The sequence below is a fragment of the Colossoma macropomum genome, unplaced genomic scaffold (assembly GCF_904425465.1).
Source record: "Colossoma macropomum unplaced genomic scaffold, Colossoma_macropomum, whole genome shotgun sequence".
Lineage (NCBI taxonomy): Eukaryota > Metazoa > Chordata > Actinopteri > Characiformes > Serrasalmidae > Colossoma > Colossoma macropomum.
The window spans coordinates 674,999-688,698 of record NW_023496024.1 but is presented as its reverse complement, the minus strand read 5'-3'; the positions used below and the strand labels follow the sequence as shown (position 1 = coordinate 688,698).

Genomic DNA, 13,700 nt, shown 5'->3' with positions numbered 1-13,700 from the left:
ATCATCTGGTCATCTGGTACTGGGGGTACTGGGGGGGTACTGGGGGTACTGGGGGTTAAATGTTGAGCTGACTAGCTGATTGGAGTCAGTCCCTGAAGTAAATTCATTTTCAATCTTGTTAAATCAGCAATAAAAGTGAGGCCTTTTCCACCCATAATGGTGGGAAAACGTATCTGTGTCCCTTCTGGCCTCTGTTTGATCCGTTTACTCCTGTGGTTCCAGATTCCCTTCCAAAGAAACTGTGGGAATGTGAGCTGTGTGGCAGATCTAGAGCTGGACTTTGACTTCTTGTAAGAATCTCATCAGACTCAAACACACACAGGTGGATCTGAAGATGAAATGTGTGAAACTCTGTGTTTATCAGCTTTTTGAAGTGTTTGTTGTCCACTTTCAGGAGCAGCTCTTTGCTGGTGGTGGATCAGTCATATTTCATCATCATCGTTTCTCTGCTGAATAAAGGAGATGATTCCTTCAACACTAGAGTGGAGCTTCGCCACCCAGAGGGCCTGTTGTTCTCCAAGTTTGACACTATTAAGGTACAGCTAATCCTGATTAGAATCATTAATGCAAAGACAACAGTCCCAGTGAAACTACTCTGTTACTGTTACTGACCCCAGAAAATGTTAGCAACCTGCACTTAGTGCCTTTGATGATGAGAAAGTACTTGGCTTGGCTAATTTGGAAATATTTCCAGGTTGATGGGAGAGGAGGAGCCATATGGATAAATTTTGATTTTCAGGATGCATCCTATCAGACTAGCAACTTTTTGTTTCCACAATACAAAAAAAAAAAAAAATAAATTTCTTATTTCTCCCCAGTTTAGTCATTACCAATTTAACCCATTAGCCAACTCTCTCTCTATCACATGATGCTTATATGCTGGGAGGGCAAAGGCTAGCAAGAAACCTGAAGCGAGGCAAAATCATCGGACAGCTCAACACACTTGGAGGAGAATGCTTACAGCCAATTCTGTTACATCATGTAACAGGCCTTCCCTTGGGGACAGGGAAGGCCATGCCGCTTACCAATCCAGAGAGGGAGTGAGGCCAATTAGGCTTTCTTGGGCTCTTGGCCTTAGATGGCTTTGACATCACTGAACTTACTGTATTTGAGCAAACATTTTGAAACTGTGCTGTACGCAGTGTGATGCTCCTGATAGAAATGACTGTTGTGATGTGAAATAGTACCTGTAATGCCTATTCCAGGCCAGCAGGAGGACTCTGAGCAGTTGTGGAGATCGAGACGATGGTGCTCTGAATAAAACCACCTGCAGCATCAGTTTACCAGTGTACCGCAAAGGCACCAGCGTAAGAGATATACTGTATTTATGACAACCTGATATTTTTCAAAAATCTAATGCAATCTTTGGACATTTTGATAGATATCCAGGATTTAAAATATTAACCAACTATCTTTGAAAGGTACTATACCAGTGGTCACCAACTCCCCACCTGAAAATCTGCTTTCCTGTAATGATGTTTAGTTCCAACTTGTTTCTGACCCTTTACCTATCACTAATGCATTTGATCCACCCAAACAAAAACTTCTGAATGCGTTAATTAGCTGAAGTAGGTTTGGCAGACTGTTTGTGGAGCAAGGCTTAGTAGGAAGGTAGACCTCCAGTGGCAGGGTTGATAATGCATTATACTGTACTGTTACTCTGACGTGTAGTAATGTATACACCTATATATTGTCAAATTTCCACATAATGTCCAGTTGAGTCAAAGAACAAAGATTTGGTTGTTTAACCTCAACTGCAGCACTATTTAGGTGTATAGTATGATAATGATTATCCATTACATTTTGTAGGCAACATACCGGGCTACGTTTCGTATCTCTGGATCCTACAACTGGAGTGACACGATGGAGATGACTCTTGTGGCCAACAGGTAAGTACAATCATATTGGTAAAGCACATAGGATCATTCTCAGTTTCTTCAGGCTGTTGTGTAATGTGTTATCTAATGCATCAAAAGACAAATGTAATTTAAGTTTACAATGGAAAACATTAGTGTATGTAAGTGAAGGAGTCTTTCAGACTGCAGTTCCATTTAATGAACTACTACTCTGTTTTATGCTCTATGTGAGAATGAGTTTAATTCTTTTTTTATGTGTTTACAGTAGTAACAATGGTAACCAAACTAACGGAACAGTGACGAAATCTCTGCCAGTTCAGTTCGCTGTAGATGTGGCCGTCAGCTTGTAAGTAACATTTCCACTGTACCACCAGCTCAATAACCATAGCAGGTTCCAACGGGGCCACAGCTACGGAGCAGTGAGCTAGGCTTCTCTTATGACTAGAGGGCTTGGTGGTTGCATTGCTCTTCATTTTCAGGGGATGTCAGGGTTCAGTAGCCCCATTAAGAACACTTCTAACTTGGTAAAGCGGGATAAACCCCAGTAAATGATGAGTGAAGTAGAGGTGTATAACATTAGCCATGCATCACTGCATCATCCTTTAGGACACAGCACATGTGCCTATTGTTAGTTTGTTCACAGTTGCACCTGCCTGGGTTTCACTCCCTGCTCCTTGGACTGTTCTTTGCTGTTTGGTTGTAGTTAATGACAAAATGATCGATATTTCTACGGTCTAAAATGACTTAACACCCAGTTTAGAGTGAGCAGGTCCTAAATAGCTTGTAGCAAATTGTATTCAGCATGTAGCCATGTGGTGACACGTTAATATCCAAAAGCAGTTGATTTGGCTTTCCTTCATGAGCACCGTACACTGGTTGTACCTTCAGTAATATAAAGTTATTTGAGTGGGTGGCAGTCCAGTTATGTGTAACTTCCATCCATCCATCCATCCATCATCTAAACCGCTTATCCCTCTGGGTTGCGGTGGGGTGCTGGAGCCTATCCCAGCCGTGTTATGTGTAACTTCGAATGTATTAAAATAACTGGCAAAAGTGTGACATTGTAACGACCATGTGATCAATGTGTGATCATGAGTATTCTTGTCATTTATTCTGCTGCATAATATTCTACTACCACCTGTTGGATATTCACAAGCATAACACCTCTTACGCCTTTTGTATTGGATTCTACAGAGCAGCACTGTTTCTTGTTTATCATCATTTGATTTGTGATTATTTGATAGCATGATATCAGAAACATATATTTATTTGATATTTATTTATTTTTCATAGAGTCCACTTATTGCCACACCTATTCCCAATGTCAAATTGTCCATCCAACCTTGGATTTGGTATAATCTGATATAAAATTATCTGGAGGTCTTTCTATCCAAAGAGGCCAGTTGATGTACTGCCAGCAAAGTGATGCACAATGTGGGCAGTAGTTTTGTATTGTATTTTGGTCACTGCAGCACTGTAACCCTTCATTTCTCTATTTCCCAGAGAGCATTCTGTAACCTATCTGAATTTCTCTCTGGAAGACAAAGGCCCAAAGCCTGTTGACATTGTCTATATGGTGAGTGGCTTCTAGACACAATGCATGACCCTTCACTTCCTCTAGATGTCTCACCCGACCACAGACTCCTCTAAAATTACCGCAACGCCACTACAGATTTCCCTACAGATACACCAGCAACTGCAGACCCCACTACAGATCCCTCTACAGATACACCACCAACTGCAGACTCCTCTGCCCCTACCCCACTACTGATCCCTTTACAAATCAGTCATACTACCAACTTACAGATCCCTGAAATCTCCACCCCTCTAGATTTCTCTACAAATTCTCTAGAGATTTCTCCACCCCACCAACTACAGACCCTCTAAAGTTACCCCTACCCCATTACAGATTCCTCTACACATACACCTCCAACTACAGACCATTCTGAAATGATCCCACCCCACTACAGATCCCTGAAAATAACCTTCATCTCACTACATAACCCTACCCACTACTAAAACGTTAGCCCTACCCCACTACAGATCTCTTAAAGTTACTACAGATCCCTTTACAGTTTCAACACCCCACTACAGATCCCTCAAAATTACCTTCACCCCATTACAGATCCCTCTACAGATACCCCAACTACTATAAAGCTATCCCTGCTCAGATAACCCACCCACTACAGATCTATTTAAAGCTATCTCTACCCCACTACAGATTCATTTAAAGGTGAAAGTGAAATAGGTAAAATAGATCAAAGAGATGTTTTATGCATGTGTATATTTACATTTGTGTATATGCATCTGTTAACAGGTGATGAATCAAGGAGTTAAAGGTCTACCTGTTTCAGTAAAGTTCATGATGCCATCTAAGATTGGGGAGAACTTCATTCTAGAAAAGCACATCATCACTATACCAGAGGTGTTCATTCATTCATTCATTCATTCATTCATTCATTCACTCACTCACTCATTAGATTTCCCTTCTCTGTGTAAATGATTCACATATTTATAAATCATCTATTATACTACAAATCTGTCTTTACAGAACCTGACAGACTGCAGCTTCAGAAGGAAAAATGACTCTGCTGTAAGATATGCCTTTATTAACATTGTGTAAAAATGAATAAGCACTGTCTGTCTGTTCTTTTACTTTTTCCCTTCATTTAAATGTCATTCATTGCATTTACAAATACAGAACACAACTGATTTCATTCACTCATTCAATCATTCAAATATATATGAAATTATTCACACATCAAGAATTACTAATGCAATTCACATTTTGTTGAAGTGTTGCATTTTGTTTTTGAAATTACAACAAACTACAAATTTCTGAAGCAGATTTCTGGAAAGATTCATGAATAAAAAACAAAAACTTTGGTATAAAGCAGTTCAGATTAAAGCCTTTTTAGCCACAGTGTTAAGCATCGCCAAGAAACCATTCATATTGTAGTATTCACACTGTTCAAGGAGAGGCAGCTTTCACAGAGGTTGTGGAGCTTTATTAACCAGCTGTTGTTCCCCACAGCCACATCGTATATAAGCAGTATGTTCTGTGAGAGAGTTCACTCCAGCCTCGCCATGTCTTACTTTCTCAGTCGTCAGCGCTAGACTGGTTCTCAGTTCTTCCTGATCTACCTGGTGGGCTAGCCCAGTCTTCATTATAAGAGTGCGTATACAACCCCAATTCCAAAAAAGTTAGGACGGTGTGTAAAATGTAAATAAAATGTATATAAAAACAGAAATCAATGATTTGCAAATATCATAGAACCATATTTTATCCACAATAGAACATAAAACACATACCAGATGTTGAAAGTGAGACATTTTACCATTTCATGAAAAATATTATCTAACTTAGAACTTGATGGCAGCAACGCATCTCAAAAAAGTTGGGACAGAGCCGTGTCTACGTTGTGTAGCATCCCCTCTTCTTTAACAACAGTCTGTACACATCTGGGAAGTGAAGAGACCAATGGCTGGAGTTTTGGGAGAGGAATGTTGTCCCATTCTTGTCTGATGTAGGATTCTGCCTGGATGGGAACATATGTTGTTCTAACTGTTCAGCATTGATAGTGCCTTTCCAGATGTGTAAGCTGCCCATGCCATAGGCACTAATGCAGCCCCAGACCATCAGAGATGCAGGCTTTTCCAAAAATAATGTCAAATTTTGATCCATCTGACCACAAAACAGTTTTCCATTTTGCCTCAGTCCATTTTAAATGAAAGCATTCCTGAGTCCATGCAGTGATTTCCAGTACAGAAATCATGCCTGTTTTTAATGCAGTGCCGCCTGAGGGCCCGAGATCATGAGCATCTAATGACCGTCAGCCTTGTCCCTTGCGTACAGGAATTGTCTTTTGTAGTCTCGTAACAAAGCAAATTTTGTGCAAATGTACATAAACCCTGTCTGTCCTCGCAGATCTGTTGACTCATAGATTGTCTCAAAAATGAAAGGTTGTTTCGTTGTTGTTACCGTTCTCTGTGTGAATGATTCACATGTTCACAAATAATCTGTCATACTAAAACGTTTTCTTTACAGAGCCTGACAGGCTGTATTCTCAGAGAGGAAACTGACCCTGCTGTAAGCCATGCCTTTGGTTTATTAACATTCTATGAAAACAAATAAGGACTATCTGTCTATTGTTTGTTTATTTCCTTTAACAAAAAGCTAAACAAACACAGATTTATAGCGATTTGCAGCATCTGTTATTTCGGTGGACACAGTAAAGAATAAAAGAGTAAAACTCATTTGGGTGAAGGTTGTGGATGTGAGACACGATCAGTGTGTGGTCGTTTTTGGTATTTACATTGTATTGGCACTCGATTGTCCTCCTGCCATAAACTCAATAACTTAAAGAACTCACATTAGACACACTATACAAGTGATTTTATTTACTCCCTGTAATTAGATTTTTCACGTTCTTAGATTTCACTGGCTGTTAATGGGATCTCTTTAGATCAGGGGTGTCCAAACTTTTTTCACGCGAGGAGCTGCGACGAGCTACTGTGTTTCCTATCACTGTGTAAAAGATGCTCAAGGCTTCACTTATTGCTGATCTGCTCATTCAGTGTAATTCGGATCAGTAAGCAATTAAAAATATTGATTTGATTATTCAGGATAACAGCAAATATAATGTGATGTATACGCTGTGTTTCATGTCTGTTGATATTAAATTTAACAGTCTTTTGAAATATGAGGCTCATTTGCTGCGGCTCTCAATGAAAAGTGGGTCAGTAAATGAAGCTGCAGGTCAGTCAGAGAAGAAAGGCTCTTAAACTTAAGCGAACTTCGTTACCGCAGTGCAGCGTTACACTGTAATCGTACAGCACTGCTTACAGAGGGAGGTGCTCAGGCCCAGTAGGCTCAGTTTTCCAATCAGCTGCTGAGGGATGATGGTGTTGAATGCTGAACTGACGTCTATGAACAGCATTCTGACATAGGTGGCTCTATGACGGTAGTCATTGAGGCAGGACACTGGAGACTTCTTCAGCACAGGGATGATGGTGGTGGTGGAGCACGTTGGAACGACTGCAGTGCTCAGAGCGATGTTGAATATGTCCGTGAGACCATCAGCCAGCTGTTCGGCGCATTCTCTGAGCACTCAGCCCGGTATGCTGTCAGATCCTGGGGCTTTCCGTGGGTTGACTCTGTGTAGAGTTCTCCGCACATCAGCTGTGGACAGACACAGCACCTGTTCATTTGGAGGAGGTGTGGTTTTCCTCACCGCCGTGCCGTTCTGTGCTTCAAACCAGGCATAAAAGTTTAGCGCGTTCGGGAGGGAGGCATCACTGTCATAAGCAGGTGGAGGTGACGTGTAATTGGTGATGGCCTGGATGCCCTGCCACATGCGCCGTGTGTCAGCAGTGTTTTGAAAGTGATTGTGGATTTTCTTTGAGTAGGCACGCTTAGCCTCTTTGATGGCCCGGGAAAGCTTGGCTCTTGCTATCCTGAGGCTTGCTCTGTCCCTTGACTTGAAAGCCTTGTCACGGGTTCTCAGCAGCATGTGCACCTCTGCAGTCATCCATGGTTTCTGGTTGGGGTGAGTTGTGACGAGTTTGGAGACAGTAACATCTTCAATGCACTTGGTGATGTAGCCAGTCACTGATTCTGTATAGTCCTCCAGGTTGGTGGAGTCGCCGGAGGTTGCTGCTTCTCTGAACATCTCCCATTCAGTGTTGATGTAAACACACAGTGCCCCACCTCGAGTCTTACCGCACGGCTCAGCATCTCTGTCCGCACGGAAGCACAGCAGGCCATCGAGCTGAATGGCCAAGTCCGGAGTGGAGCTCGTCATCCACGTCTCCGTAAAAGCGAAAACACAGCAGTCTCTGAACTCACGCTGGGTAGCCCGCTGGATCCGGAGGTAGTCCAGTTTATTTTCTAGGGAACAAACGTTTGATAGAAGAAGCGATGGAACGACTGGTCCTCTGGGGTTAGCCATTAGCCTAGCGCGCACCCCGGCTCACATGCCTCGTTTGCGCCGTCTCGCGCATCGCTTTTGGCCAGCAGGCTCACGCAGCGCCGTGGATCTTAGCAGGCCTAGCTCGCACAGCTCTTCCCGCAGTCTGTCTGGGAGCAGAGATTGAGGCTGATTTCTCAGCTGTAGCAGGTTTTGGTGATGGTAGATGTTGGTGCTGGTTGTAGCAATCATGATTTTTGAGTTTTGGTTGGGTTACATGACAGATAGTAAAACAAAAAGGGCAAAAAAGCACCGTTTTGTTGTTCCCGAAGTGGCCGCTGCAGCTACACGCCACGCCACCGGAAACAGAAAAATCTATGACACTGTGACTTTGGACGCCCCTGATTCAGATCAACATCAGTACACACATCTAGGTTACATCCAGATTCTGAAAAGGTTTAATGTTCTTTATTAATAAGCACTGATTTTCTTCGTTTTATTCTAAAATTCTCTTTGTTTGTTTTGTTTTTGTTTACTCCAGTTGTGTTTGAAGCAGAAGAGCTGTGTACGGTTTGAGTGTCCGTCCTTCTGCCTGGAGAAAGACTCTGCTGTTAAGTTTGAGCTGAAAGCCCAGCTCACCTTCCTCAACCCTAAGCAGTACACAGGGGTGAGACCCATTTGATATGTTTAATCAACTTTCTGCACAAAAATGTTTGTTTGGGTTTATTGAATAAAATCTGTCACATGACAGTAAATTTAGATGTAAATGCATCATTTTTTCCCCATTGATAAACTAATTTTATTGAGCTAAACTGAATAACTTACATCATCTTTTTGAAGCATTACATTTTTTTTAATCCTTTGGATGGAAATGTAGCTATAAACACAAACAGGCTGTGTTTAGATCTGATGATTGTATCTTGTGCCTCAAAACTAAATTAAAACTGTTCTCCATGTTTTCCTCTCCAGAGATTTCGGTTCAGTGAGTTCAGTTTGGAGGACGGGTTCTCAAGCTCTGCTGAGCTGGACTTTGACAAAAGCCTCTACCATCAGATGTCTAACGGCCCACAGGTGAGAGCCGTGATCAGACAGCAGCCCAGCACTTTAACTTCCTGTTACTCCTGTATCAACTTCCTCCTTTCCTGTTTTGCAGGACGATGCCACCAAATACCACAAAGCACAGGTACAAAATTAAACTTTCTTTGCTTTAAGTTATGTTTTAATGTTTATGTTTAAGGGCAAGTCCACCCCGAATCACCAAATTTCAGTAAAACGTCCTGATTGATTATCTCAGATTTGCTGAACATTTTTAGGATATAATGTGTTTGTGTCCAACAGATATTACCTCAAATTTCAGGCTTATGGCTTCTTTAGTTTCAGAGATTAATAAGACATACCTCAAAAATTAAGTTGCTTTAAATTGAGTTCTAAAGGAAAAGGTACAAACTTCATCTGATACATCATAACCTTTGACCTTCTGATGCAAGCTTCATGACTTTTTCAAAGGTTATTCTAAACAACCAAGACAGAAGATACAGAGATAGATGTTTATTAACTTATGGCTTGTTGAACATCCAGAAAATAATTTGTTTTTGCTCATTGAAGTACATTTGACTCACCATATTACATAAAGTAGCACATCAGATCTTTTCAAATTTGGCATTTATTACTTTATATTTCATATATCGCAGGACTTTTTTGGCATGTAGGTTTTTGTCTAATGCTATGCTTACATTTCAAAAATAGCATTATAAAAAATAAAAAAGATTTTTTTTTATTATTTATAGGAATGCAAAGAACATGTTTCCATTATCAAATCTACCAAATATAAAGTTATTATCTTTCCACACAACATATTATGCGTGCACAAAACCACATTAGGCACCTATTCTAAAGTCTATATCTAAATAATCTATTCATCAATCTTCTATCAGACTTTGAAATATTACAATGTCAGAGAAATGAAGCCTAAAAACAGTGAAATACTGAAAGTTTTTTCTGTGTGTCTGATCTCAGGCCACTGTTAAAGCTGAGCTGATTATTCCTCCTGATATGTATATGATCGTGGGCTCGGGTGCAGGAGGTGGGCTCCTCCTACTCATCATCATCTTTGTGCTGATGTGGAAGGTAAGAGCCAGTCAAAGCGCACTCCATCATCCAAGATTAAACCAACCACCACCATTAAATCAATCAACCAAAACCACCTACTTTAGCAGGAAGGGAACATCTGACTAACATGCAGACCAACCAATCACACACCGCTGTTTTAGCATAATGAGTTGCCTGTTGTCAGAATTTTGCTACAACATAAACACAAAGTGGTTTAACTGCCTGCAAACACATGAGGATATCTCAGCTCACAGCCACTAACCTCAAACTACAGTTATTGGATACTTTTTAAAGATGATCAGTTTCAGTCCGGCGACTACCTCTCAGTGCGAAAGGCTGAAAAAACATTTGGGTGAGGATCGTGGATGTGAGATGTTTTTGGAATTCATGTTTCGTTCAGGCACTTGACTGTGCTCCAGCCCTAAACTCTGGAGTTGAGTGGAAATATCAAAATTGTTTGATGTACTTAGTCTGAAACTTGATCTGAAGGCAAAAATCGAAATCACTCGATTTTTGTTAACGCTTTGTTTAACAGTCCTCCAGGTTCTAGGCATTAGCTGGGTAAGTGTGAGGTACAAACTCCCAAGTACTACGACTAATTATTCTGCTTAAAATGTAACACCAAGACAGTCTAACTGAAATACACTGAACTATGCACAATATTAAGCAGGTAGAGGACATAATAAAACATCTCATATTTTACAGTAACAAGGTGGTTAATACAAACATGCTAAACAAGCCCTGTGAACGCGAGAACTGTCATCTTGGAATACAGGGATAGGAATGTTATGTTCCTCGATAAGATGATGAGCAGAAGGCAAATTGTGGTTGTCCAGCAGCTCGATGTCGGCACTGTGGTTAAAATTTACCTCAACCAAACGACCCATTTCGGCATAATTAATACACCCCCAGATCATCACATATCTCCTCAAGCTTGAACTGAGGTTTATGATGAACAACATTCACATACAGACAGAAACCAGATTCACCTGACCAGATAACACATTTCAAGTCATAAACAGTCCTGTTGTTGTGTCTCTTTGTCCACTGTAACTGGCAACAACTTTGTGAGCAGAAGTGAGCAAAGGCCTCTTGCGAGCCACTCTGCTCCATATGTTCATGGTACGCAGTTCCCTGCGGAGTTTCTTTCAGAAATTGGTTGTGAGGGACCTGCATTGACTTTTAGAGGCAATTTTTATTCACAAGCCGTGAAACACACCGGCGGTCTCTGTTCGTCAGTTTCATCTTTCAGCCACAATTCTGATGACGAATTTCCTGTAGACTAGGATTTCTGCCACTGTATGACCGTACGCTTCGATACACCTGCAAATTCAGCTACTTCCTTCACACTGTGACCTTTGGCACGTGCAAATACAATCACTCCTTTTTGCCAATCATTAACATTTGCTTTATGACCCATTTTCCACACATCGAACGAGACGCTCACTGCACTGTACCACCTCTTCTCAATCTATGAATCCCATCACACACCCTGCAGGTATTTATTGCCTGATCATCCTTCTGCAATGCCATCAGCAGGAGCCTGAAATGACTAATTTTTTGTCCAGGGAGGTTATATCTAAATAAAATATATAACAACATCTGCATAAGCCCAAAAATAGAGAATCTAACAGTACTATTAAACGTTATGGTATTAAAACATTCAGTATTTTAGAGTATTTGTTGCTTTGACTTTTAAACAGCTTTTCACAGCATTGTTTGGAAAGGAAAGTGAACCAAATCCCTTCAGAAGGGAGCTGAAGTCTACATTTACACTGATTCGATCCTTCGCTCCTAATAAACTTCAATAACTCAATAAATAAACTTCACCTGTGCTAATGCAGTAATGTAACAGTCGGATGTCTTCTAGGGTGGGGGTGACAGGGGAAAGTCAACAGGGCCACATTAAAAACAGAACTGAAACCGAGCTCTTTTCCTCTCTCACTTCCTCTGCAGTTGGGGTTCTTTAAGCGTAAGCATCCACGTGGAGAAGATGGACAGTACGGAGACGGAGAATATCAGATTGAAGAAAAAGAGAAGGACTTCAGTGATTCTAATGGAAAGAGTGAGGAGTCGTCTCCTGAACACGAAGATAAACTCACCGGCAACGGCTCTGAGAATGGAGGAACACCAGCATTAGAAGCAGGGAAAGAAGAAGGTGGAGAGTAAAGAGGCTTTGCTGTGAGATCAAACCTTCATTTAGCCTACAACAATAATACTGGCATAGATAGAACTTCTGCAGGCTCTTTATGTTCTTTGCAGGCTTGTGTTTGTGGCTGTTTGATTCATTTGGAAAGTAATGTGTTTTATTCACCTTTTGTCCATCAACCTCTCCAAAAAAGTTTGACTTTACTGATACAGTTTAAAAGGGAATTCCACCAGTTCATCAACAGCCCAGCATAATTAAATGGTTAAGATGTAAACAAAGTAGTTCAGAGTGGTTTGCTGTGAAACGATGCATTCTGGAGAAACTTGCCGAGTCAGAATTGTTCACAGTGGTGGTGATAGGAACCAGATGTCTATCTCTAAGGCTGCGTTTACACAGCAGGTAAAAGTGGCCCAAATCTGATTTTCCCACAAAATCCAGTTTATTTGTTTGGCTGCTCAGATTATCTTTTAAATGTGGTCTGTATGCAACATCAATCTGAACAGATCAGCTCCTAAACTGACCCACATGCGCAATAGAACAGAGCTTCACGCTGCTTCACGGCTCATCCAGAGGTAAACAATCATGACCGCCAACGAACGCCAGTCGCTCCCGGAGGATCAGCTTCATCTTCACCAGCATCACAGGAGCCATCATGATTTCATTCTCTGAAAAGCATGAAATATTTCACTTTAATTTACATTTTTACTTTTTTATTATTTCACCAGTGTCTGAGTGTGAGCCAATCAGAATTAGAGAGATGTTTATAAGATGCTTTTAATCATTTTGTGTAACAGTGTTAAAAACATCTGTGTCTAGAATTCTGTACAGAATTTGACAAATTTATGGGATTATTTTATTTTGTGCACATATTACTGTTACTCGTACTATTATTATTATCACTACTGTTAGTACCACGGAAAGTGTCACTGTTACTGCTACTGTTACTCATACCTATACTCACTGTCACTGTTACTGCTACTGTTACTCATACCTATACTCACTGTCACTGTTACTGCTACTGTTACTCATACCTATACTCACTGTTGTTGTTACTGTTACTCATACCTATACTCACTGTCACTGTTACTGCTACTGTTACTCATACCTATACTCACTGTCACTGCTACTGTTACTCATACCTATACTCACTGTCACTGTTACTGCTACTGTTACTCATACCTATACTCACTGTCACTGTTACTGTTACTCATACCTATACTCACTGTCACTGTTACTGCTACTGTTACTCATACCTATACTCACTGTCACTGTTACTGTTACTCATACCTATACTCACTGTCACTGTTACTGCTACTGTTACTCATACCTATACTCACTGTCACTGTTATTGTTACTCATACCTATACTCACTGTCACTGTTACTGCTACTGTTACTCATACCTATACTCACTGTCACTGTTACTGCTACTGTTACTCATACCTATACTCACTGTCACTGTTACTGTTACTCATACCTATACTCACTGTCACTGCTACTGTTACTCATACCTATACTCACTGTCACTGTTACTGCTACTGTTACTCATACCTATACTCACTGTCACTGTTACTGCTACTGTTACTCATACCTATACTCACTGTCACTGTTACTGTTACTCATACCTATACTCACTGTCACTGTTACTGTTACTGTTACTCATACCTATACTCACTGTC

General features: G+C 40.9%; 1 protein-coding gene across 1 annotated transcript in view; it reads left to right on the top strand.

Annotated features, from left to right (window-relative positions):
* LOC118804043 (integrin alpha-X-like) overlaps positions 1-12,304 on the top strand; it is a 31,882-nt gene extending 19,578 nt beyond the window's left edge. The window contains exons 15-28 of the mRNA XM_036564649.1: positions 223-290; positions 395-536; positions 1,206-1,307; positions 1,810-1,889; positions 2,122-2,202; positions 3,360-3,432; positions 4,174-4,281; positions 4,408-4,449; positions 5,905-5,946; positions 8,307-8,432; positions 8,735-8,836; positions 8,919-8,948; positions 9,782-9,892; positions 11,831-12,304. Coding sequence (XP_036420542.1) covers positions 223-290; positions 395-536; positions 1,206-1,307; positions 1,810-1,889; positions 2,122-2,202; positions 3,360-3,432; positions 4,174-4,281; positions 4,408-4,449; positions 5,905-5,946; positions 8,307-8,432; positions 8,735-8,836; positions 8,919-8,948; positions 9,782-9,892; positions 11,831-12,043 — 1,320 coding nt within the window. The 3' untranslated portion in view covers positions 12,044-12,304. The remainder of the gene's footprint in view (positions 1-222; positions 291-394; positions 537-1,205; positions 1,308-1,809; positions 1,890-2,121; positions 2,203-3,359; positions 3,433-4,173; positions 4,282-4,407; positions 4,450-5,904; positions 5,947-8,306; positions 8,433-8,734; positions 8,837-8,918; positions 8,949-9,781; positions 9,893-11,830) is intronic.
* Positions 12,305-13,700: the final 1,396 nt, after the last annotated feature.